Consider the following 27,366-nt stretch of genomic DNA (forward strand, 5'->3'; position numbering starts at 1 on the left):
GTAAGTTGTCATTTTCTGCCTTCGTTTTCAGAAGAGCATTCAAAATAACTCCCACCACTTCTGTTGACTTATTTTTCTCTAGTGTCCTGTCTTGCACAAAAGCACAGTGCTTGCTTTTATCTTCTTTGCCAAACCACCATCTCCTCGTAAAGATCACTTGTATTTGAGGATGTCTTGACTTTTTATGAGAATAGGTTAAGACTCAATAGCTTAACCCATGTTCAGAAAGACTAGTGCATGCTGTTTTTTTATTGGGTTCTTTGTCCTTTTTTTGACTAGTCTGAAGCTGTTCTTTTTTTTCTGATAAATAATGTGTTTCTAAAAGGTAGCCACAAGTTTCCAGCGAAGTGATGAACTGCTTTTCACCTCCATTAGCATGGGCTAAAAAGCATTTCTGTCATGTAGTACGTTTTTCACATGAACATTTCCACTTCAAAGTTTTTTATCAGGAAAAAATTGAGAGAGGAAAGCTGACTTTTGTACAGCTTTACAAAGCATTAGACCTCCAGCGTATATTTTCTGAATAGTTGCCACAGACACAGTTTTTCTCTCTGTGCCTCACAAATAACTCAATCTGTTCTCTAATTTGATCCAGTCATCATGGTCAAATTCCCTTCATCAGTCCCCAGAACTTTCCCATGAGTTTTATAAATCATATTTCTAGAAAATGAAATCAAATAAACCTTATTCATCCAGAGACATTCCAGATCTTGCAGTCATGAATTAGCAGTACCTCAAAAGCAAGGGATGGCAGCATCTTTAGTGGCAGGCCAGCTCTGTCCAGTCTTCCAACACCTGAGCCTGATGCATTGTCCCACCCAAAGCAAGGCTTTCCCCAGGAAGTGGGCAAGAAAGAATTCTCATTTGGTCTTGTCAGATGGGCTTATAACTCTCTTATAGCTCTATAGAAGCAATGAGCAGGCCAAGCACCAGGATTTTAGGAGGTTTTGAAAATTATACCAATGGTTTCTATTTTTCTTCAGGAAACAGAACATGGAGCATCTTCTAACCCCAGTGATACGTAGACAACTTTATTCGTTAGTTTTGTTTCCCACCTTCCCTGCAAAGGTTAATGTAGCATTTATATTCCTAGGCAGAGAGAGAACACAGAAATGCTCTGGAAGAAAGGAGGAAGGATTTGTGTTCTCCAATTTGTATTCCATCCTTGAAAACTTATGTAGCCTGATGTGACATGAAAACTGATCTGAGCCCATTTCCATTTCTGTCAAAAGTGCATATTAAAACTGCATAATGAAATACTTGTGGGGGTAGTGCTAAACTCTCAGACAGATGGTTCACAGTTAGTGCTAACTAGCACAGTGAAATGAGAAGCTAGATTAAGCCATCAACCCCATAATTAACCATTTGTTGCTCCATTTATCTACAGGATATTCTCAGTTTTCTTATTCTATTAAAATAACAATAAATGATCTATTTAATTGTCTTTGGTCTTTTTGTAAACTGTTGCTGGTCATAATTTATACTGCTTTTAGTTTACCAGAAATAGAAATGCATAAATACAAATTAAAATGCATGAATAAATGATGTTGTACACAGCCAAAAGATTCAATTTACAAGCAGGGAAGTCGTCATAACTTTTTTTTCTGTCTAGATAAAATACACTGAAATTTCATTCAGAATCTCCTCAAAGTAATGAACCTTGTGCCAAATATTCAAACTGCACCAATAGTGGCAATAAATTTTAAATGCTGATACCTAATCTCTAGAGGGAACAAAATTTGATTAGTGATGTGTTGGGCCAGAAAGAATTTTATTGATTATTGCTATGCACAGACATGACGAAAACTCTCCAAAGCCAAGCAACACATTCTGATCTCACCACTGATGGGAGAGACAGAGTTTGAATATTTTCCTCTGACCTAATGATGAATCACATGTTCTCCTGCACCAAGCTACAGTGACACTGGTCTTTGTTCTGAAAAATCAGAGAATAGAATCAGAGTTATAGAACCACAGACTGGTTTGGGTTGGAAGGGACCTTAAAGCTCATCCAGTTCCAACCCCTGCCATGCGCAGGGACACCTTCCACTAGAGCAGGTTGCTCCAAGTCCCGTCCAACCTGGCCTTGAACACTGCCAGGGATGGGGTAGCCACAGATTCTCTGGGTAACCTGTGCTAGCGTCTCACCACCCTCTTAGTAAAAAAATATAGTGACTTCTAATAATGAAACTTATCTAAATGAATGCTATGGAAACCTTTTCCTGGGATAGCTGGTCCTTCAGTTCACATGATGATTCCACCTGCTGCCCAGTGTCTTAGATACACAGTGAAAAGCCAGCAGTAAGAAGGGATGAAAGCTGTCTGAGTGAAATAACAGGAATTGTGAGACTGTTCAGTTCTGCAGGGTTGCTTCTCTTGGAATTTTAATGTTACTTTGTGCTGTCAAAGCCAGGCAGATAAGAAGCTGCCTTAATGAAACACTAATTGCATTGCATTCAAACATCACAAATAATCCTGAATGTTGGACTTGGTCTTTATTCAGTTCTTTTTCCTTTATAATAAAGGAGATCAAGAGAATTTGAGACAATTCATTATATAGCTGAAGCTTACTGTTATTTGCAACAGAGCAAAGTCTTTTTGTTTTACAGTCAGAAGATCTTTTTAAGCAAAGACTAATGACATGCAAGAGAACCATAAAAACCTGTGGGTGAGTCTTTAAAGACAAATTCCAGGACCTATGTATTTTTGGGTTAATGGACTTGTGTGCCCCTGAGGTGGCAGAAAGCTGGGTAGAGGTAAATCAGATCAAATCAGATCAGATACATCAAACCTTTCAGGTACAGCGTACAGCACACAATTAATTTCAAGTTGCTGTTTTAAAGTTCCTGTCAGCTATGACATTTGATCAGCTACAAAAGCGAATTAACAACATTTTATTCATACACACATTTCCTGCTTTCTTTTCATTGTTTATAGGTGTTCCACAGCACAGTTAAAATGCATAATTAGAGCATAAAAGCATGCAGGATGTCCACAGCAAGTTCCAGGTATCCTAAAAAATAGTTTAGGTGCAATGAAAAGTAGATGTTTCATTTCCAAACAGTAGCTAATTTTCCTGAGGGGAACAGACAGAAAATAAAAAGTTTCAGTTCCTCTCCTTGAGATGACTTACTTGACCGTCACGATCTAAATGAAAATCCTCCATCATCCTCTATGTGTGCAAGACTCACAAACATCTCCTTGTAGGATGACATTAATTTTGTGCAAGTTTAGTAATTGAAAATGTTACATTTATCTTTAATCATAGAACCATAGAGTCACAGACTGGTTTGAATTGCAAGGGAGCTTAAAGCTCATCCATCTCCAACCCCTGCCACGGGCAGGGACCCCTTCCACTAGAGCAGCTTGCTCCAAGCCCCTGTGTCCAACCTGGCCTTGAACACTGCCAGGGATGGGGCAGCCACAGCTTCTCTGGGCACCCTGTGCCAGCGCCTCAGCACCCTCACAGGGAAGAGCTTCTGCCTAAGAGCTCATCTCAGTCTCCCCTCGGGCAGGTTAAAGCCATTCCCCTTGGCCTGTCCCTACATCCCTTGTCCCAAGCCCCTCTCCAGCTTTCCTGCAGCCCCTTTAGGCACTGGAGCTGCTCTCAGGTCTCCCCTTCAGGAGTCTTCTCTTGTCCAGGCTGCCCCGGCCCAGCCCTCTCAGCCTGGCTCCAGAGTAGAGCTGCTCCAGCCCTCGCAGCATCTCTGTGGCCTCCTCTGGACTTTTTAAAAAGTCCCCTTCTCCTACCAGTTTCCAGAACTCTACCAGAGTTATTTCACCTCTTGCACCACTTTATTTAGGCCTCTGTATTCAGCAGAAAGATTTGTGAGTGGGAGAGATGCCTTGAATGGCTGTTTATCTGCCCCCACCTTGAGTGGGATATAATGTGTTGCTTCATGGGTGATACCCATCTCCAAGCACAGACCTTAGGGAGGGCTTGGTCTGGATGCACAGTGTTTAAGCAGTTCATTCTAGGTAAGGTAGGCAACATACCCACACTGTGACTGAGCAATCAGGCTGCACGGGCTTCCTGCTACCTTCACATCCCTTGCTGTGATCTCCCTTGAGCAAATGATGCTCGTAAAAACGAATCTCTTTCTCCTGTCTGCTCCGCCCTGGAGCAGCATCCCAGAATGAGATTGCAGAGGCTGCTCACTCTGCCTGCGCTAACTGCTTACACGAAGCTGCATACAGATGAAATCACTCATCCTACTGAGGGGCTGGGAATGGATAGAGAAGGCATTTTTCTCCAGCAGTTTTAGTAGCCAGACAGTTTTTCCCAGACAGCATCTGGAGCACTGGGCATGGGCTGGTTATTTGTGCACTCCAGCTGTCAACTCTAATCTGCTTCTACCCCCTGCTGCTTCCCTGACATTTCCCTGTAAGCTTTGCTCAGGACATTCTGCTGCTAATGGTGCCACTGTCAATCCCCAGCAGGGCAGAGATAGAGCTGGCCGAACCTTCCCCAACACAGAGTTTATGCACCAGAGGTAGAAAAAAGCATTTTTGGTCAAACTGACCTTATTCTTTATTGAAATTTGCAAATTTTAGCCGAAGAAAAGTTCCTAGGTTGGACTACTTAGAGGATGTAGACATCATTCACATATCCAAGGGGCAATGGGCTCAAACTTAAACATGGGAAGTTTCAGTTAGATATAAGGAAGAAGTTCTTCCCTCTGAGGGTGGTGAGATGATGGCACAGGATGTCCAGAGAAGCTGTGGCTGCCCCATCCCTGGCAGTGTTCAAGGCCAGGTTGGATGGGTCCTAGAGCAACCTGGTCTAGTGGAAGGTGTCCCTGTCCATGGCAGGGGGATGGAACTATATGATCTTAAGGCCCTTTCCAACCCTAACTATTCAATGATCCTTGATACAGGAGGCTTCCTTCTGGTCTGTGCCCCAGCAGACAAGCCACCGGCTGGGGTGGTGGAGACCTGATTTCTGCTTGGCTGAAAGCAAAGGTTCCGTTCAGCATCTCTTGACGCATAGAGCAGTTTTTGACCACAGAGGCATAGTATCTCTGGCTGTGAATAAGCAGCTTTTTAGAAAAGTGGAACAGCTTGAACAGCCCAAAATATACTGTACCTCTGGGATAGCAGATCTCCATTTAGCACCAGGCAGAGAGAAAACCCCAGATGAGTGCTCTACCCATGAACTGTACAATGCACAAAGAGCACAGCTACAGCTTCAGCTTCTGTGCAGCTCCTGCCTTCTTTAAAATATCTTTTTTTATGATCTGGAGCAATGTTCTTCTTTTGAACTGCTAAAGGTTCCTGCAAAGCTTAGTTGGGGTCAGCGGAAGGCCGTGGACTGGGACACATGCAGTTTGAGGACAGAATTTGAGCACTTTTTATCTCAAGATAAGTTTTATGAGTTTTTTTGGCTGATATACAAGAGTGCAGCAGGAGGTCACTAAGATAGTCAAGGGGCTGAAGCATATGGCATACTAGGAAAGGCTGAGGTAAATGGAGTTTTTGAGCCTAGAGAAGAAAGACTGAGGAGGAATCTAATGGCAATCTTCTGCTACTTAAAGGGAGGTTACAGAGAGCAACAATGCAGTCTCTTCTCAGAGGTGAACAGTGAAAAGGCATGAAGCAATGGACGCAAGTTGCAACAAGGAAAATCCTGACTGGATATAAGGAAGAAAGTCTTCCCAATGAAAGTGGTGCAGCCCTGAGATAGGGACCCAGAGGGAATCTCAACCCTTGAAAATTTTCAAAACCCATCTGGACACAGCCTTGCAGTTAGCCATGCTTGGAGCAAGAGACGGGACAAGATACCTCCAGGTATCCCTTTGACATCATCCAAAGGCAGAGTTTGGACAAGGACCTCTAGGGACAGAACAAGGGGAATGGCTTTAACCTGCCCGAGGGGAGACTGAGATGAGCTCTTAGGCAGAAGCTCTTCCCTGTGAGGGTGCTGAGGCGCTGGCACAGGGTGCCCAGAGAAGCTGTGGCTGCCCCATCCCTGGCAGTGTTCAAGGCCAGGTTGGACACAGGGGCTTGGAGCAACCTGCCCTAGTGGAAGGTGTCCTTGCCCATGTCAGGGGTTGGAACTGGATGAGCTTTAAGCTACCTTCCAACCCAAACAGTTCTGTGATTCTATGGCACGATTCCATGATTCATTTCTCCCTAATATCATGTCACACTTCTCTGACATGTTTGGGCTCATTTTTCCATGGCTTTTGCAGAGATACACCTTGCAAGATACTGTTTGCTGCTGCACTGCTGCACCCAGGTGTGGTCTCTGTTTCTGTTAGATGGAAACACAGATCATAATTTTCAGCCCTGTCTCCTCCCTTACCTCCAACTCCCTCAGTTTAACAAGAATTTACTACCAGTAAGGTAAGTGTAATGTCTTTCTCCCAGTGGGCTGATGCTCTACTGAACAGAACCCATAAAGGTGAGATGTTTATTTAGCATTTGTTGGAGTACCTCACTGACTTGTTCTAAGTATATTCCTATTCTGTTCTTATCACCACAGCATCTGAGCTCCTTCCCATGACACATTAGACAGTGTGACTAATATCTGTTGCATTCCGTTTGTTCTGTCACCTTTCCCCACGGAGAGGAGTGTGCGAAGCATTAACTTTTGATGCCCTAATTTTATCCTGTGCATTGTTTTAATTTGTCTGGGGTTGGTTTGCATATCTCTACAACAATTGTCCTGTGTTTGCACAGAGAAGGCAGGTGAAAGCAAGATACTGTGTGCCTAAAGAAAGAAAACGTGTTTTTTAATAACTCTCTGTTACTTGTTTGGAGTAAATTCCATACTGATATGCCAGAGAAGAAAATTTCTTCATATGCTTTACCTCATGCATGAAAAGGTCCAATATTATGAAAAGCATTTCTCAGGACAACTCACGACAGTAAATATTGTCCATAGGAAAGAGCTCTTTTCTTCCTAGAAAAGCTCAGTACAGGTTCTGAAGCTATAACCAAACTCTACCTATGACCAACCACACTGTATACTTTATAAATTTGATCTTGTCGTTATTCAAATGGTAGCTACAGTTTAGCTGTAGGTTTTTTACCTCATTTTGCCTCTTTGCAGATCATCTTGAAGAACCTGACTAACCAAGAAGTAGCCACCTTTACCTATGGTGAATGGCTGTCAAAGCTGAAAAATGCCAAGGGAAGTCTTGTGTGTGAGATGCCTGCTGTCATAAATGACGAGCAGATGATGGAGGACACAACATACACTCTTCAGGTTAAAACCAGTGACATTGGAGGTATGTTTATGGAGCATATTTTATGACTTCTCTAGTAAGAAGTTTAATTTTTAGCAATGGAAAAAAAATCCCCTGCTTGCAAATTGGAATTATGTTTAAAAGAAGCATAATTTAGCGTAGTATGCTGGAACACTGCCATTTTGGCTGGCTGTTCATCATGACAGTGTTACTCTGTGGGATTCAGCCTCATTTAAGCTCTGGGCATAAAATATTTAGACTCAAGGCCTAGATTTGGCTTCTCAGCGCTTTCTCTGAAGATGTCTTAAAGCAGCTATTGCCAGACCATGTTGCAATAGTCAGGAGCCCCCTTTTTCTTTGGTCAGGTCATCCATATAGGATGGAAAGAAAAGGCTGTGGTCAAAACTGGTGGGCCCCAGCTTTTCCGTCAATACTGTCTGCATTGCCCAAAGAAGAGAGCAATAATTCACCCTGCTTTCGAAAGTGTTTCGAGACCATTTATGTCAGGCTGAGAAATACCATCCCTACATGCACACCAGATAGAAGAGGTGGAACAGAGCGTAAAGAAAGCTTCAGAGCTCCAAGAGCCAAGAAATGGGATTTCTATGTCATCTCTTGGGATGACTGCCTCTTTTCATGAGAACTTCTGTCAGGGTGGCTGAATGAAAGCTGCAGCCACGTGCAAGCTCCCTTGTGCCAAAATGGGGCAAACTAGACACTATCTTGTGGACACCTTATTTGAAAGGCTGCCCTCAAAATGGATTCTGCCACACCAGTGCACATAATCACCTCTTGATCTCCACCTCTTTCTTTTTATTTTTATATCTATATATAGGGTTGGTTTTTCTTCTTTTTTCTGGATTTACCAGTAATTTATGCAGCTTGTGAGGTTTGATCTGAGAATGTAAAAATCCCCTGGCAGAGTCTCTTCATGCCACCTCACCATTTTTTATCTGCTCTGCCTGCTGCTTGTCTGGAAAACCTGTAGTGAAATACATAAAAAAACACAAAGGAGAGAGAGGAAGATTTGTTTATATATCTGGCAATCCATCTAATGTAATGTTAGATCTTTCTGTGACCTTTTTGTGAAATCCAGCCCTAACTCACAAAGGCGATGGAAGTAGAAATGAGAGAATAGAAGATAACAGGAACAGCAGACAGATCTGTCCTTACCATTGAATGAGGGTTGATGGGTATTAATGATGAAACACTTTATTTCATTACAAGCAGTAACAACCAGTAGGAAAAAGCAGTTTTGAGAGAGTCTGTTTATGATTAGATCACGCAGAACACTGACGTAATGCTGAACCTTATACAGCTTATTGAAAGAGGACACAAGTCATGAACCATCTCTCCTCTTTGATCATGATTTAGTCCATGCTCCTGGTTAGACCAGTTCAAGAAGAAAAGCATTTTATCCTTGACTGTTAGTCTGAACATGTCTCCTGACACACTGACGTTGTCTCAGGACAGCAATGCTCCACAATGAATAGAATCAGATGTGTTTATTTCTAGGTTTAAAGTGTGTCTCTGCAATAGCTTTCAACTTTTCAGTGCACCAGAGGCACTGAGACAAAAATAAAGTGGAAAAAAACAAGAACAAAACTAACCTCAAATATTTGTCACCCTCCAAAAAATCCTACTTTTGTTCTTAGTATCTTCTAGTCTAGGCTGTGTGGTGAATTCATCCAGGAGCGAAATCTTTATGAGTGGTCTGGATCACCCTTTGGAGGGTCTCTGTCAGTGTCTCTTCATCAGATTCAGACAGAGCCAGCACAATTAAGTTAGGTTAGATGGCTAAAGTCTGGGAAAATGAATCCCACAAAAAATGTCCTGCAGCAAACTAGAAAACATCAGCCATTTCCTCCCCATCATGCACACATATTCAACAACAGTCTCATTTTACTTTTTCCTCAAAGAAATCTTGGTGTCACAGTTTGGCTTTCCAGAAGCCTTTGAGCTTGGGTGATCATGTAACATAACTGTTTTACCAAGGGAAAGCTCCTCTCCTGCAGTGGTCAAACCTCCTCTCTTCCAAAGGTCAAATCCAGAGGCCCCCAGAAGTAGCTCAGATAGCAGCTCTGAGTACACATAGGTATGGGGAGAAGAGGTTGTTACAGCAGACACAACTGTGGTTAAAACCAAGATCTTGATCTATTTTTGATCTTACAAGAGATGTAAAGCATAATCTTATTTTCTTCAAGGTATGACCCACAGATACGGCTGCAATAGAGCCAGACCTCCTGCCATCTCTTTCCATGGCACAAAAATGTCCTTGCGGGTTAATTTTGATTTACACAAACTTTCTGTATTCTATATGCAGGCATGTGCACTGTAATGCAACTACATGGAGAAAGAATAGATAGCACTTTCTAATTTTCCAAGCACTAATGAAACAGAAGGGTTTTATCTTTGCTGTTAGAAGGTTAATTAGTATGTTGACAGCTTGGCTACAGCCTTCAAATTACATAAATTTGGACAGTTGGTGTCAGTTCTTAGTGCCTTATCCAAGCCTCAGCTAAGTCAAAAGAAGGATGTTCTTTGGTCTCAGAAGGCTGACTCAAGCCCAGAGTTTGTTTAAAAATTGTGAACCCCCTCAGTAAGAATAATAAAATCATAGATCTTTTGTGGAAAGGGACCTCTGGAGGTTGTTATTTCGTCCATTTTCCTGCTCAAAGGACCATTGCCAGGACTAGGTCAAGTCAGCTCTGCCCAGAATTATGGGCATCTCTAGGGATGGTGATGCCACCGCCTCCCCAGGCACCTGATCCAAACCTGAACCATTCTCATGATAAACATTTTATTCCTGGTGCACAATCTCAGCTTCCCCAGCAACTTGTGGCTGTGGCTTCCTGGGGTATGGTTTGACATCTCCACAGTACATGACCCTGTCACCATTATCACTATCCTTCCATGTGGTCAAAGGGCCCTTTTCACCTTCCTCATCTCATCTCTCTTGGCTTACCCTCATGGTCATGTGCCCCAGCTCCTGTCCATCTTGACAGCCATCTGCTGAGCTCTCCCCAGTGTCTTGACATGACACAGAAATTTAAATTGGTGGCATGGCCTAAGTATGGGCTTCTCAGTACTGAGCAAAGGAGGTTTCATTCCCTTCAGCTCTTCCTGATGCAGCCCAATATATAGTTTGCACTAACCACTGAGAACTTGCTGTTAGCTCAGATTCAACCTCCGTATGAGTATTCCTGATATAACCTTTGGGTCATCTTCAACTCCCCAGCACATACACGTGCAGCATTTATTCCACCCCAGATGCAGAACTTTATATTTCACCTTGACAAACTTCTGGAGATTTCTGCTTGCCCAGTCCTCAAGTTTCTCAAGGTCCATCTAAGTTGGAATTCTGCCATTCAGCATGTCAGTCACTCCCCCAGACTGGAAATCTGCTGAGGATGCGCTCTGTCATTGCTTAGGGTGTCGATGACAAAGTTCAGTGCTGCAGACCCCAGTATTGACCCATGAGCTATTGCACTCATTGTTGTTTAAGGCTTGTGCAACCATAGTACCTTCATCTCTTCATTCACCAAGTTTGTTGCAGTTCCTAAATGAGCCTGACAGGTTCTTGGAATTTTCAACAGCAGCAGAAAAAAATCAGACATCCAGATAGGTGAAATGTATGTTGATTCAGAAATATCTGTTCTTTTCATTCCTGTCTCCTGCTAATTGCTTGTGAAGTAAAAGTCACAGCATGAGGCCTTCATAAGCTTCTTCCTGCAGGGATGGTCTTGCTAAGAAACAGTTGGTTCTGTGCTTTTTGAGACCTTGCATTAATTGTGAGGCTGCTCCTTGTAAGGAAATGGACTTCGGCTTGCTTTGTTCCTCACCTCAGCAAGCTTTAGGGTCATAAAAGGTACTAGCAAATGGACTGCCTGAATCCCTGATGCTTTCTCTTCCTTCTTAAGTCCCTCCCAGGGAACTGCTGAAAATTAGCACCAATTTAACATAAACAGTTTTTTCACATGGGCACCACATGTTGCTTTGCCTTTTCTCTGTATGACTCTTTTTCTTCCCTATTTTATTTTCTTTTTAGTATTTTTTCTTTCAGTCCTGCTATAAGAAGAGTTGTGACTTCTTCCCAGTTTCTGCATTCAAATAATTATTCTGAAGAAGTAGTAGCTTTCTCAAGAAGTTTTAAGTGCCCTCAACTTTGTCCTTTGTCTCTGCATTGTGTTGTGAACGGAGCTGTGGGAAACACGGCCCGTGTGGGCAAAAGTGGATTTACAATACTCTTGAATAAGGAATGGCTAGGCAGATGGTTAGTTTTCAAAGCTGGGGTGCCTAACCAGCAGCAGCAGAAGCTGACTTTATAAGAGATATTTGAGCTTCATGGTCTTATGTTTATTTTCCCAAAATTTAAGGGCTCTGGTTCTGAGACAGCAATGAATGTCTTCCCACGTGGAATAAAATTTCTTTCTATTAATCTGCTTTTTTTTAATTATGGCATCAAAATATGACATAAAAAAAAAACCAACCCCAATAATTTTGGTCGAATTATCAATAGTGCCAGGTAAAGTGTTGTAGCACTTTAAGCTAAAATATTTGTAAAGTTACTGCAGGTGATGGATTGGCCCTAAACTTCCCAAAAGTCAGAAAATGCATGTCAGGGAGGTGAAACTAAATGATCTGTAAGGTCCTTTCTGACCTAAACCATTCTATGATTCTATGGAAATTGACAGCATAGCTGTTCTTTGTGGCAAAATATGAACAGTAATGGGCATACGACAGTCAATTTCAGGTAATAAAGATCATCTTAGAAATTGGTCTTTTTCTAATACATACATAAGAAAAAGTAGAAGTTGGTGGAGGAAACTAGTGAATGAGAAACAGATTTTTTTTCCATTAAATGCAGCATGAGCAGTATTTTGAGAAACCAGAATATAGAAGGAAGACCTATGGAGATAGAAAACTGGTCCACAAAATGCTATAGTGGTTTAGCTGATGACCTGCACTTTGTTTTCAAAGCCCTGTGGTGTGCAACACAGGGAGAGCAATATGACACTAGACCCAAGGTGAAGCATCCTGGGTGCCACAGAACAGCTTGAAGGAGGCTGTGAGACCACAGTGTGGAAAAGGGATTGTGACCCAGTTGGAAGTACAACATGTACTAACACTTTGGAGATAGAAACATTAAGATATAGATCGCTGGTTTGGTCACTTTGCTTCCCAAGCCATCTTGGAAAAATAGGAATGACAACACTGACATCCCCTGCAGGGCAATGAGATACATAGTGCTCTATCAGGAGCAGATACTCCTCCTTCCTGTTACTACTGCTAACCATCATGGTCACCATACCCTGAATTCAAGGCGAAAGCATTTCCAGCTGTATTTGAAGGGTGGGCTGGAAGGGCTGTCTTGTTAGTTACCATGGGGTGTATTCCTTGCAGGATCCTGCACAAATTCAGTGAAATTCATTGACTGTGCCCAGACAAACCTGATCAGCACTGCTTTTGCTGCCTCCATTTCCATCATCTGGGGGCTGGGTGTCAGGTCTATATGGCAGGCTAGCTGCTGACCATGTGCCTTGCTCTCTTCTTCCAGGAGCCGGTACCGATGCCAACGTGTCCTTGATCCTGTTTGGGGAGAACGGGGACAGTGGGACCCTGCCTCTGAAGGAGTCCAACAAGTCTAACAAGTTTGAAAGGAACCAGATGGACGAATTCAGCTTCTCGGACATGCTGAGCCTGGGAGATCTCTGCAAAGTGCGGATCTGGCATGACAACAAAGGTCAGGGCAGTGACTTGGGGGCAGGAGAGGTCAGGACATTGTTTTAAATCAAAGTACCTCCTCTGTGGACATGGGGCAGGCTGAGGGCACTCTGATGCAGGCTAGGTAATCTCAAAGATCTTACCTGGATCCTGTGTCTTAGCTTGCCTGCCTAGACACACCCTGTTATAGAGGAGATCTTCTCCCTTCATGCTGATGTGGTCTGATGTGTCTGCTCTAATGGATCCACATCTTCAGTCTGAGCCACTGCAGCAGTACAGATGACAGCTTGTCCAAAGAAAAGCCATTTGCTGGCTCTTTTAGTGCAATACCTTTTTTCACAGGCTGGTATGGCACTTCTTTAGCAATTTAGTACTATTAGCATGACACCAACACATGGGGCATTGTAGCCTGGTATAACATAGTGAGTTTTGGAAGCTAGAAATAAAGATCTGTTTATCAAAATCACTATATCAGCCGGTGAGCTTGCATTGCCCTGCCGAGAGAGATTCTGACATTTCCTTGCTGCTGGAAACCCTGATGGGTTTCACAAACAGCAGTGCTTGATACTATTGTCATAGCTGTTGGTGGTGTTATTCAGGCACCAAGCAGCATCTTGCAACAAATGCATCATTCACTTGCTGTGATGACATCTCATTCCATCTCCATCTAAACGAGATTAACAGTGACTTGCTTGCTAGTGGCAGGCCCTTGCTGCAGCCCAGAAGTGAAGTTTTATAGCTCTCATAGACCCACTTGGTTCAGTGTTAACAAGGCAATTTTGGCAGTAGTATTTATCAAAGTCCTGGGAGGAATGGCAGCAGGACTAGCCAGTTGTTGTCTGGTTGTACTGAGACAGCTGGCTTATGGCTGGGCAGGGGTTATATGTCAGCATGAATAGATTCTGGCCATCATCTTCTTGACCTCTGCAAGTCATGGCAGATGGCGGAAGGCTGTATCTCATGCAACATTAATGGAAGATTCCACCTCTGGGTCAGACTTCCCCACTGGAAGTTTGCCCCCTTGTTTTTATTTAAAACAGTAAAAAGTAAAAAGAATGGAAATCCTATTGTAGCCTCTGTCTATTATGAAATATGGGAAAAAAAACCATCCACCTAACATGATTGTTTATTTGCAGCATCTGCAAACTTTGATCCCATTTATCACTCTCACAATGCAGGACAATTTAGTTCCTTAGCCCGTAATATCATGTTATACAGCCAGCACTGAATGCAGTCAGAGCGCTGCATTTACCTGATTTTAGTTATCAAATCACTTCTTTGAATCTTCAGTTTAGATGCAGATAAAGAAAGGACTATAAAGGTACTAGAGTTTTAGCTCAGCAAACAGGCATCTCTGTAGTTGCAAGGGTCATTTGGATGCCCTGAGAGTATGAAGAAATAAATATGGACTTGTACATTCATTTCCAAATGCATCACTATCTAAATGTGTGCAAAAAGAACACTTCCCTCAAGTCGCATTGTGGCTCCCCAGTGGTGGGTCATGCAAAAAAGATGAAATGCACCCACCACATCAGAGCTGATATTTAGGGTTCAGGCACATGAACAGGCTGGGGTGCAGGGAGATGAGAACTCGGTCAGATGAGGATCTGTTGAGCCCAGCAGCTGTTTCCAATAGCAGCATCACTGTGTGCCCAAGAAAGAGGAGGAGCTGCAAGAGTGTATAATCCTTCCCCAGTCCTCTGCAACTTACTATGCATAGCTCCAGGCATGTCATGAACTGGTTATCCTTTTTGTCCATTAAGAAACTTGCAGTGTATTTTCTCATTCAAGTGTTTGTCCAGACTCTCCAGGAGACATTTGGCACCTGTGGCAACCTGTGGCAATGAGTTCCATTGGTCTGCTCTCTGCTGAGTGACAAGCAAATCCTGTTAATCTGGACTGGTTTGCTCCCTTTTTCTTCTTGCACAAGTGATCACGGTTCAACTTCTCTGTGCCACTGATGATGAAGTTGAGGCAGGTTGGGAGGTTACCACATTGCAGCTGTGCTATGATAATGGCTACCAGCATGCTCTTGGTTAGAGGCAAAGGGAAGAAGCACAGTTCAGCCTTAAGCTAAGCAGTAAATAAGCTCAATTAGTTTGAATTTGCTATGAGCTAAGAGCATCTACCCAGATAGCCACCAGAAGTCTGCTAAAATAGTAAACCACGTGTCCAGAACCTGAAATATGAATATAAATACACATTGCAACTTCATACTCTTTCCATATCACTGCCCTATTGTTGGGTTCCATTTATAAACAAAAGTTAATAGGGCTTTTAACAGACCTAGTTGACTGCAGGGTTAAGCCTTGGACAAACAACATGATCAGGTTTTGCTCAACGAAAATATACTTGTTTGCCCCCCCCCCAGAAAGAAGGAGAACTGTGTTTTAAATCCTAACATATGTTGCCTTCATTGTTCTTGCATTAGTCATGCAAAAGACATATCCTATCTAAAACTTCACACAATGCAGCATGACAGTTTGTTGAGTGGGTAGAGTATTTATTACTGCTGGGATTCCAGGCTATATAGCTCGCTTTTGCATGCATGCCTGCTCTCTTTACATATTTTATTTAAATTGGCTGTGCCACTGGTTAGAAATTCCTGGCTGTATTTTTTGGAAAGGAGTAGTCGGGTCAGAGGTCAAGGGTTGTGTATGCTTTCTGTCAGATACTTGAGGGACTTGAGGTATTAAATAAAAATGTGCTTGTATTTACCGTTACTCAGAGGCATCAGATGTTGATCATTCTTTCCTTAGTTTTTTTTTTTTTAAACTGAACAGTTTTCTGTCAGTGATCTGTGGAAGACTCAGCCTCACACTGGCCTATCCTGCTGCTACAATCATAGACTCACAGACTGGTTTGTGTTGGAAGGGAGCTTAAAGCTCATCCAGTTCCAAACCCTGCCATGGGCAAGGACCCCTTCCACTAGAGCAGGTTGCTCCAAGCCCCTGTGTCCAACCTGCCCTTGAACACTGCCAGGGATGGGGCAGCCACAGCTTCTTTGGGCACCCTGTGCCTGAGCCTCAGCACCCTCACAGGGAAGAGCTTCTGCCTAAGAGCTCATCTCAGTCTCCTCTCTGGCAGGTTAAAGCCATTCCCCTTGTCCTGGCCCTACAGGCCCTTGTCCCAAGCCTCTCTATTTCTTGTAGGTCCCCTTGAAGTAGTGGAAGAATGCCTACATGCTTAATGCTTGGAACATGATTGAAGTTCTTTTCCTAATAGTAATCGGCCTCAATGAAAGCATCATCCTGTTTTCATTCACATTAGATGCATTTAGCACTAGTTCAGGACTAGTTCAGAGAACTACTACTAGGATCACGAGGCTTCTTTTTCCATTCAGACATCACCTGGTCCCAGAAAAAGTCACCCAAACTGCTCTCATTTCAGAACAAAAGACATTTAAATGGTTTGTCAAATGTGGCTACTTTGACATGATGTCCAGCTCCACATTCCATCCTCATCACAAAGTTCTGCTGCAGTGGCTTTGCTCCCATTTCACATCCTACTTTTGTTTCTCTTCTCACTGAAATTTGACTGCAGTAATTACAATGCCAAAGGCTGTCGGAACATTTTTAAATAGCAAACACTGTGTTTGCCTCATCTAGAAAAGCATGTCAGTTTTATGGTCCCACTTTAATGCTTTTAAATGCCATTTTCCCCACAAAAACTGCTGAATGGCATCTTTCTATGAGACCTAAAGGAGGGATGAACTCCCCTCTGACTTCAGTAATTTCCTCTGTCTTCAGTAAAATTAATCAGGGAGGAATTCAGCACTCATTTAAAAGCAGGTAGTTCAGAGACTTCACAACTGCAACTTTCAGGAACTTGTTCCTGGCTTTTTAGCTGTTTAGAGCTCACCAGTGAAAGTCTGGTAACAATGAATTGCTGTAAATGAAAATTAGTTTCAAGTTTTGCTCCATGTCTTTTTAGCTTGCCCCTATTTGCTTTTAGATACTGATGTTCAACCTAATATATTTAGGCTCCCTGAGCAAATTAAATCGTTTCCAGACTCCCCATCTCCTGATCTCAGATAGGCATTATGTATTTTTTCATATCTCAGTTAATTTACTTCTACATTTATGCAAGATCAGTATCTGTAGGTCTGTAGAAATGCTGGCTTTCTAAATATAGGCCTCAATTTTTTGTCTGGTTTAAGGACTAAATCAGCATTCTGGAATAGTGGCTTAAAGTTTCTCTGTATCTCAGTAATGGAATTATTTACCTAGAAAACTTTTTTATTTTTTTTAATTTTTCTCCTTGCAGAGATATATCTCCAAGGACATATGGGAAATCTGGATTTAGCTCTCTCATCTGCCTCTGTAGATTTGAACCCAGATGATAAGCAGTCTTTCTAAAGTCATTAATTTCAGATTCTTGATTATCTCAGTTACCATCAGCCAAAGGGAGCCAGAGAGAGTCTAAGTATGGTTAAACCAGACTTCTTTGTGTATAGAAGCAAAGACAAGTAAACACCAAGGTTATCAGGCCAACATCTTTGCCTCAACAAGGCCCTTCTCTCAATTATGCCAACTGCTGTGACATTTTCCAATTGAGTTTTAAATAGCGTAACTGCCCAGTGACTCCTTTTGGGTGGCTCTTCAAATGGAGAAAGTATCTAATTCCAATTTCTTGATCTGGACCCAAGTCACAAACATTAAAAGCATACTCCTTTTCTTTCTTTGGAGGAACTACCTGTTTAAAGAGCAGTATCTTGGATCAGATCTTAAATTGTCCAGCCATTGAACTTGTAGCACATGGTCTTTCCAGAGATATATTTGTGTAATTCACAGACAGGATTTAAAGTCTTTTGGGCATCTGTAGGTCATAAATTATTAAAAAAAAACCTAAAGATCTGCCTTTTTAGTCTTTTGTAAGGGCACACCCCAGCACTGACTCACAAAGCCCTTATATACCATGCACCTTCCTCCCTCAGAAGTGGTAGTTTTTTTCCTTACATTCAACATTCCTATCGCAGAGATGTGCTACAGGCACTACAGCAGAAGCAGGAGACACTGACAGTATATCACTGTCCAGATTTGACATAAAGTAAGGAACAAAAGAGAAAGTTGTAAGCAAATAAAACAACAGACTTGGAGAGAAGGTGAAGACTGCAGTGTTGACCTGCACTATTGACCTCATTTTTTCCCAATTTTCTGTAACTGCAGTGCCCTTCACTACAGAGTGGAAGAGCCCCAAAGACCAAGTACAGCTGTAGAATCAACAATTCTATAAAAGCTTCTCTTTTCTACAAGCCTCTTTAGCATCTTCTGGGAAAAATTGCATCCTTCTTAAATGCTTCTGCATCAAGTATGTCTCAATAAAACACAAAAATATACTTCAATCACAAGAATATAATCTGAGAAACTGCTATGTCTTCACTCTGACCTGTTAAGTGTTTTTGCACAGGGGTAGTTTATCTGTAAGATAGGTGGGTGGGGTGATGTCTAAAACTAATTCATGAGTGGTTTTGAGTCAAATCCTGGACTGTGTATGTTACACAGACAACAGAGGAAGAGGGACAGGGGACCTATTTTCTAAAACTGTCCCAAGTGTTAGGCTTTTGCTTTGCCAAAGGTTGTGAGAGGTTTTGCATTGCCTGTCTGCTCTGACGAGAAATGCTGTGGCGTGAACCAACACGATCCTAAAGGAGAGATACACAAAATTAATCTATTTTTATTCTGCCACTGGCCTGCAGAATGACCTTGTGTAAATCACATCCCTGTACCTCATTTTCAATTATGTAAATTAGGGATAAAAAATATTCACCTTTTTAGAGTGTTTTGAGATGTACTGATGCACAGCTAGATGCTATGATTTTAAAACCTCACAATTAACGCTCCATTTCTAGCAATCCGATGCTGCTATCAAAGCTCCCACTGCTGAGTGATGTCTTGTGTAGTGGTTAGGGATGGATGGTCATCTAACCAGGCAGGAGATAAATAATGTCAGAGGACACAAGGCTGATGAACTGTCTTTGTAGTGGTCTTTATTTTATGTTTCAGAAGATGTGGAAATTAAAATATTGCAGTTAAGGGGCTGATCAGAGCTGGTTGATGGCTATGAAAGGCTGGGCAGCAACAGTTCTTCACTGCTCCCTGAGCAGCCAATGTCCCAAGAAATATTTTTCATTCACTCACTCCCATGGGAACATAAGCACCAGCAATGACAGCTATTACCCTTGATCAGGTACCCACTGCTTACAAAACCAAACCAAAGAAGATCTGCTACAGATAGATAAAAAGATAGAGGATAAAATTGATGAATATAGAATCACAGAATCATAGAACAGTTAGGGTTGGAAAGGACCTTAAGATCATCCAGTTCCAACTCCTCTGCCATGGGCAGGGACACCTCACACTAAACCATATCACCCAAGGCTCTGTCCAACCTGGCCTTGAACACTGCCAGGGATGGAGCATTCACAACCTCCCTGGGCAACCCATTCCAGTGCCTCACCACCCTTACAGTAAAGAACTTCTTCTTTATATCCAATCTAAACTTCCCCTGTTTAAGTTTTAACCTGTTATGCCTTGTCCTGTCACTACAGTCCCTAATGAAGAGTCCCTCCCCAGCATCCCTATAGGCCCCCTTCAGATACTGGAAGGCTGCTATGAGGTCTCCATGCAGCCTTCTCTTCTCCAGGCTGAACAGCCCCAACTTCCTCAGCCTGTCTTCATACAGCAGTGTTCCAGCCCCTGATCATCCTCATGGCCTCCTCTGGACTTGTTCCAACAGTTCCATGTCATTTTTATGTTGAGGACACCACAGCTGCAAAGAGTGGACATGGTTTAGCTTCCATGGACATGTGTGTATCCAAGCATGGATGTGATTCTGACAGCACAGATTTGACCCCACCAGCTTTCGCTTTGCAAGGAATAGTTAATGTTCAGTAACACAAAGCAAAAGACCAGGAGCCTGATGAGCAGTGAACCCACCAGACTCAGTTCAATCTCACTTTTTTCTCCCATCCTTCCATGTTTCTGCATGTATCAGAAGAGCTTAATAATTTAGGTGTCAATATAGGCTGGGGAAGAAGTGCTGCCCTTTGCCCAAGAGGGGCAAAGGAAGCTTGTAGTGCTGCAAGTTGAGGTTTTGGTTAAATGAAGCAGTAACGTCATTATGTGTTACATCTACTACTTCCGAAGTCAGACTTGACTGATCAAATCACTGCAGAAATACATGACAAGGAGCTTACAATCCAGCCTGTCTGTCTAATATCAGGAAAGCACAGGCTTTCATCATCACCTGGTAAAAAGTCAGGATGGTCCTTTCAGGTGTTCACAGAGGGTCCTTGACCACCATCACCCAGATGTCAGCTTGGACCCTTTTGAGAAAGGAGAATAAATGGGAGAAATAACGGCTCTTTTACATAAGAACACTTGGGGAAGATGATGCCCTTCATGACACTAAATTATACAGAGCCAAGCAAGCAAAATGATTCTGTTTTCCCCAGAGCTCTTCTCCTCCTCTAATTACATTTGAAAGGTTTTCCATGCCACTGAAAATGTCCTTTTCAGCTGTGGGCCATTAAGGAGCCTACATGGCACAGCCACAGGTTTTATTAGGGCCGGTTTGCTGTTGGGGATTTTGATGGCAGCAAAACAGACCTGGATCGAAGTACCTTTTGTTAGGAATATTGAACATTTGTTACTGTGAGAGGGGATCTTCTACAAAGGCACAGTGGTGGCAACATTGTTATAAAGACTGAGACCTGAATAATGAAGCAGAAACTGCTCAGATATGTGCTATTTCTACCCCTCTGCCCCAAAGCAGTAATGGAGACAAATGTAATGGTCCTAGTTTGTACTGGAGTCACTGCAGAAAAGCCCACCATGTTGTCCAAGGCCTTTGTACAGTTGATTTGTTCCTGAGCCCTTGTTCTGATGCTGTTGATTGAGGTGCCAGTGGGACACAAACAGATCTGCTCTGGTTCTCCTACAGACATTGAGATTCGAATGATGGAGTAGCTGTGGCTTTCATGGTAAGTCAGGAGGGAAGATTTAGATTAAATATAAGGCAGAAGCTCTTCCCTGTGAGGGTGCTGAGGTGCTGGCACAGGGTGCCCAGAGAAGCTGTGGCTGCCCCATCCCTGGCAGTGTTCAAGGCCAGGCTGGACACAGGAGCTTGGAGCAAGCCGCTCTAGTGGAAGGTGTCCCTGCCCATGGGAGGGGTTTGTAACTAGATAAGTTTTAATGTCCCTTACAACACAAAGCAGTCTGGGGTTCTGTGATCAGGATCCACTATCCAGTGGTATCCAGCGAAAAGGCTGATGAGCCATTGCTGCAGAGGTCCTTTCAGGCTGTGTGAGCAGTGGACAGGACCTAGGTTAGCTCCTTCTAACCCTGATACATCCCTACCACTTTTCTGGCTCCTCTTCCTGAATCCTTCACTGCTGTCGACTCCATAAACCAGCTAGTGCTGAGGGTTTGATGCCTCTGGGTTACATCTGTATAGGATGTAGTTTCCTTTCCTGCTGTTTCATAGACACAGTAATGTCTCTGAGACCATTGCACTGCTAAAGCCACACAGGAAGAGAAGCTGTAAACAGGGTAATATCCTGAAACTAAAATTTCATACCTGAAAAGTGATTCTACAGACGTGGTTTCTTTTCCTTCCACTGATGTGCTTTCAGCACACAGATCCAGCTCAACGGAAGGAAAGTCTCACATTTACACAGTGCATTACTGGACTTCGCATTTTTTCCAGATGGATGTGAAAAGAAATTAAATCTATCTTTTCCCAGTCTGAAACAAGAGTAAAACAATACCTTAGCTGGTAAGCCTCAATAGTTTCTTCAGCCTCTAACCAATCATTTCATTTCCATATCAGCTTTTAAATGGCGTTAAATCCTGTGTCAGTCAAACCCTTGATGTGACACCGCTCCTGGTATCAGGGGACACAGACAGGGTGGGAAAGTGTGCTGCCCTGGGCATAGCCAGTACAGCATTCACCTAATCACTTTTCTTGAGAAATTAAAAGTGATATGGAATACTTCTACAGCTTCCAGGTCTCCTAATTTAAATTGTTAACCATTAGGAAGGAAAACAAGAAAAGACCAATTCTAGTGAGAGGGGAGAAAAACATTTTTCCTTTAATGCAAAAAGGAGGATGCTTTGGGGCAACAACACATTTTTTCTAAGCTCCTTGGCTTCAGGTACCCTTGTGCTGTAAGGGACACCCTGCTGGTCTTTTCTTTTCAGTGTCAATTCCCTGACAGAGCCCAGACCTTGCCCTTTAAATAACCCAGAGATGATAAATGCATCTTTTGCAGGGAACACCAGGGCAAGCTACACTTTGTGCTTGCTTTTCCCTCAACTCCAACACCTTCTGGAAAGTCAGCTCTGGCCCACCTCTCCCTGTGATAAAAGAGCAGGTTTTTTGATGCAGCTCTCCTGGTAAGCGCATGCTCAACCAAGCTGTAGAAGATGGAGGAGGGTTTGTGCATCTCATTCACTCTCCTTTCTGATACTGCTGCTTAGCACTGATCCTGTCCAAGTCATGCTGTTCACTGCTGGCAGCAGGACTAGGATCAGAGATTTATTCTATCCCAGTCTGCATTCATTGATCTCTTTCTCTAGAGAATTATGTTTTCTTTCTTTCAGCCTGTACGTTTTTAACTAAAGTTCTGATGGAAGCCGAGCAGCCTCCTGAATATGCTGCAGAGATGTTCATTAGACTTAAATGGAAATGAGCATGCTGAAAAGAATAACAGCTGACACTGCCAACATGCTTAGAATACATTTCTGTAGAGCCCCAAAGAGCAAGTTGCTTCAAGTAGAGCATGGTGGGAGCCCTGAGGAACTTGGTAAGATCTGCCCAGGAGGCAGTAAACTGGTACTTCATCCCATCCCACCCTCAAAACCATGCTCAGGACTTTTGTCCTGCTGATGCAGCCTGGAGATCTTGCATGTTAGTTGTGCACTCATCTCCACTGCCTGGGTGCTGGACCTGTGGTATTTGTACAGGTCTTGTCACTGGCAGATGGCATTTGTCCTTTCAGTCCAAGGGGTCAAGAATGTACTGGAGAGAGTCCAGTGAAGGGCTTCAAAATTAATTAAGGAATTGGAGCATCTGTTGTGGGATGTTGGAGCATCTGAACTACCTGGGGCAGTTCAGCTTGGAGAAGGGAAGGTTCAGGGGGATTTTATCAATATGTACCAATATCGGATGGGAGGGCAAAGAAAATAAGAAAATAGAGCCGGACCCTTCTCACCAGCACCTGGTGACAGGACAAGAGGCAATGAGCATTATTTGAAATACAGGAAACTCCATTTAAACATAATTAAAAAGTTTTTTTTTCCTCGTCATGAGTAATCAAACACTGGCACAGGTTGACCAGAGAGGTTGTGGGGTCTTGGTCCTTGGAGATGTTCAAAACTGAACTGAAACAACCCGCTTTAGCTAAGGCTGTTTTAAGCTAGCAGTTAGACTAGATGTTCTCCAGAGCTCCCTTCCAGCCACAATGATTCAGCACTTTCATGCCCCCCAAAATGTAAGGAGCAAGTGGTGTCTTTGGTTGAGGTCTGTGCTTCATAGCAGGCAATTTCCTAACTTGAAGACGGTTCTGGAAGCCAAAGAATGAACAGGAATGGCTGTGAGGCTGGTAAAGACCTGCCAACACATAGTGTGGAAGGATGTCAGTCCACTGGGTAACTTGCTGATATAAACCTAGAAAGGTGCCATCATTTTATTTCAGGGCTACAGAAGATTAATATTTGCAAACTCAGGAAGTAGGCATATGGCAGTGAGTTCTTGAAAGAACAAGAGCTGTTTAATGTCTTTGGGATGTAAATAAGCCAACAGAAATCTTTCATCATGAGCATCACATTTCTTTGTCTAACTAATAACATGACTTGTAAGTGGAACTGTCAAAACCTTTTGTCCTCCCCCAACCTCAACAAGAGCTTCTTGTATTTCAACAAAGAAATCAGGAAGATGTTCACAAATGCCCTTTTCTTCATTTACAAGTTTCTTTTCCACTTGGGGAAAATGAAAAAGTAAAATAGGAAACAGAAATGGAACTTGTCGTGGTTTAAGAAGGCCCCAAGGCAAAGTTTGGCAATTTGGTGGTCTCCTGCTAGAGCATCCATTGCTTTAGTCTGTCCTAGGTTCTTATCCAGTCCAGCACTACTGGATTCAGTCTGGTTGCTTGGCAAAGTCAGGATAGCATGGGTGATTTCCTTGCTTGTGTTAGCTGGCAGGGTCAAAGGAGCAAGTTGCAATTTACCTTCTGACCTTCAAATCCAAGTACATGGGGTTTGGGGGTAAGACAACCTATAAGAAAAGACACTAAACCCTACAGCTTGTGGCCAGCTAGCACTCCAAAAAGTGAAGGGACCACCACCAACCATGCCTACACTGCTGTGTCTAATAGTTATAGACGTGTGGTGGAGGAGTGGAGGTTAGATGGAGCATGAATTCCTATATTTCATTTTGCTTTATGTTTTCATTTTTCTCTTAAAATGGAAGGAAGGATCAATAGCAGTTTCTGTGACATATGGTCTTGAGAAAGTCAACATTAGTTTTGGTGACAGAACAGTCCAGTGGAAGGTGTCCCTGCCCATAGCATCAGGGTTGGAGGATTGGAACTAGATGACCTTTAAGGTTACTTCCAACCCAAACCAGTATGTGATTCTATGATTTCTAGCACCAGGAGGGTGCTACCAAGGAAAGGGATCTCACCTCCATGCCCAAGATACGAGAAAGTATCCAAGTCTTTTTTATTCTGTTGCTTTACTAGGAATCGCACCAGGTTGGCACTTGGAATACATTGATGTGATGGACTCTGCCATGGACAAGACATTTCGCTTCCAGTGTGATCGCTGGCTGGCTAAAGGTGAAGATGACGGGCAGCTGATAAGGGAACTGGCTTGTGCAAATAATGACATTCTGGAACTGAAGGAACGCACTGGTAAGATTAGAGTTGACTTGTGGTGTTTGCTGAGGGACTGCAGAGGCCACAGGACCACATCTCCTGCAAGCTCTTTCACTAAGGATTCCTATGCAATAGGTGTTTGTGGTTGCAGTGTTCAAGGGCTGGGTTATTTAGAATACTCTTCAAAAGTGCAGTGGTGTGATCAAAAAAAAAAAACAAATCAGGTTTTATGAGGAAGAAAACCATCTCATTCTGCATTGAAACCTAAGAAGGGCCCATCTGCAGTAGTCCAATCCAGCAGTAAACCATAAGCATAAGCAGTAAGACACATGGTTATGGTCTCATTAGATAAAATGGGTAACATTGCTCCAGCTTCTTCCTTAACATGTTCTGGGCTACTAGCTCAAGTATCCCAGCTGAACATGATGGCTGAGCTAAACACCCCATAGCCTCGGGTCTGCTCTGGGCTATTTCCCAGGGTCTAAGGTATTACACTGGTGTCTAATGTGGTGAGTGAGTAAAATGATCAGGAGTTATTTAACTGCACTGGTGATAGGCAAAGTGCATTGCAGTATGTCCTGCACCTCAGTGCTCTTCTTTGTGAGAGTGCTGGAGAGTCAATAATCACATTCCTTCAGTGTGATTTCACTCTGCCCCTGCAAAAAATCAGCCTTGTGACTGCCATTTTGGGTACTTACATGCCACCACAGCACCTGAGCACATCCTGTTGGGTACATGACTAACCTCACTGTCCTTGTTAGGATTGTGGAACAAAAACTTTTGGATTTGGTCTGTGCTGAAAAGGGAGTGCTTAGCACAGCAGGGAGCTGGGCACAGCTTGTTCAAGAGCTGCTCCAACTACGCTTGCAAGCTGATAGAGCAGTACTAATGTTTTTCATGTACTCTATCCCTGCATGCAATCCAAAGCACGTACAAGTCAAAAGTCCCACAGACTTCAGCTTGGTTCCATCCTTGTTTCGCAAATGTTTTCTTGTGTGCTGTGATAAATATTAGGAAGAGAGTTTTTAAGCAAAGTGACAGCCAAATGAAGAGATTTTTCTGACCATCTGCTCTTCCTTTTCTGTTTAATGTGTGTGTTAATTATGCTTTAAAGCCTATGAGATTGTCACAGTAACAAGTGACAGAGAGGATGCAGAAACAAAGGAAAACATCTGGATCATCCTAGAAGGAAAGCTGGGCCGTTCAAAAGAATTCCTTATGGAAAATTCCTCCAAGAAGAGGAGATTTGAAAGGTAGTAGGACAGGATGGTGGGCTAAAAGAACAGTTGCTTGGATTTCACAAACACCACCTCTTCTCTAGTATGGTTTACAGGGTTGTGTTTATGACATGTTATTTTGCATCCCTCCTTTCCAAATGCTTAGTGGCTTCTCATCTAAAGTAAAAGGAAGATGTAAAATCAGTTTCTTATGGGCAGACACAGTACAGGTTTAAAATCATTAGAAAAAGCCATCTGTAGTAGGAAATGTAGATTATACGTGTGTGTGTGTGTGTCCTTTGTATTATTACATACAACCAGGCTTCTGGCAGGCCCCGGGAAAGGCTGTGTGGTTTTGAGCTGGGAGGAGCAAAAGGAAGCTGGAGGTGTTTTTAGTTCCTTTTACAGCATCACACTGGCAGTGGGAATCAGAGAGAAAGTAAAAATAGTTGGAGGCTAAATGCTGTCAGAGATACTTAGATTTGACTTTCCAGACGAATCTGTGGGGGTAAGGCTGAAAAATCACAGTCACGTGAGGAAAGCAGAATATCAGGATCATTCAGATGAGCTGGGTGCACATTTATGGAAGATGGGACAGATCAGTTCTCCCATGTGGGACCACAGTGTTCCAAATGTGAGATGGGTTTTCTACTTTGTTTAAGGACACAGCACAGCCTAGGGAGACAGAAATGTCTTTGAAGTCATGAACACTGCTCACATTCTGTTGCTTTGCAGAGAAGAAAGGTTTTTCTTGTGGCTCTGTAAAGGAAGGTGAAATTATAGCTGATGTGGAGTTTGGCATGAATGACTGATATTTCATACAATCATGGAACTAGATGACCTTAAAGTCCTTTTCAACCTTAACTTCTATCATAGAATCATAGAACAGTTAAGATTGGAAAAGACCTTAAGATCACCTAGTTCCAACCCCCCTGCCATGGGCAGGGACACCTCACACTAAACCATATCACCCAAGGCCTCCTCCAACCTGGCCTTGAACACTGCCAGGGATAGAGCATTCACAACCTCCCTGGGCAACCCATTCCAGTGCCTCACCACCCTAACAGGAAAGAATTTCCTCCTTATATCCCGTCTAAACTTCCCCTGTTTATGTTTTAACCTGTTACCCCTTGTCCTATCACTACAGTCCCTAAAGAAGAGTCCTTCCCCAGCATCCTCATAGGCCCCCTTCAGATACTGGAAGGCTGCCCTGAGGTCTCCACGCAGCCTTCTCTTCTCCAGGCTGAACAGCCCCAACTTCCTCAGCCTGTCTTCATACAGGAGGTGCTCCAGTCCCCTGATCATCCTCGTGGCCCTTCTTTAGACTTGTTCCAACAGTTCCATGTCCTTTTTACAT

General features: G+C 43.0%; 1 protein-coding gene across 2 annotated transcripts in view; it reads left to right on the forward strand.

Moving 5' to 3' along the window:
• The window catches only part of LOXHD1 (lipoxygenase homology PLAT domains 1), a 170,595-nt gene that overhangs the window by 137,301 nt on the left and 5,928 nt on the right, over positions 1 to 27,366 (forward strand). For both annotated transcript variants that reach the window (XM_062611784.1, XM_062611783.1), the window contains 4 exons: positions 7,055 to 7,232; positions 12,748 to 12,933; positions 24,658 to 24,828; positions 25,907 to 26,045. In XM_062611784.1, coding sequence (XP_062467768.1) covers positions 7,055 to 7,232; positions 12,748 to 12,933; positions 24,658 to 24,828; positions 25,907 to 26,045 — 674 coding nt within the window. The remainder of the gene's footprint in view (positions 1 to 7,054; positions 7,233 to 12,747; positions 12,934 to 24,657; positions 24,829 to 25,906; positions 26,046 to 27,366) is intronic.

Source organism: Pezoporus occidentalis, unplaced genomic scaffold, assembly GCF_034315485.1.
Source record: "Pezoporus occidentalis ecotype Australia unplaced genomic scaffold, CSIRO_AGI_Poc_V1 ctg157, whole genome shotgun sequence".
In the NCBI taxonomy this organism is placed as follows: domain Eukaryota; kingdom Metazoa; phylum Chordata; class Aves; order Psittaciformes; family Psittacidae; genus Pezoporus; species Pezoporus occidentalis.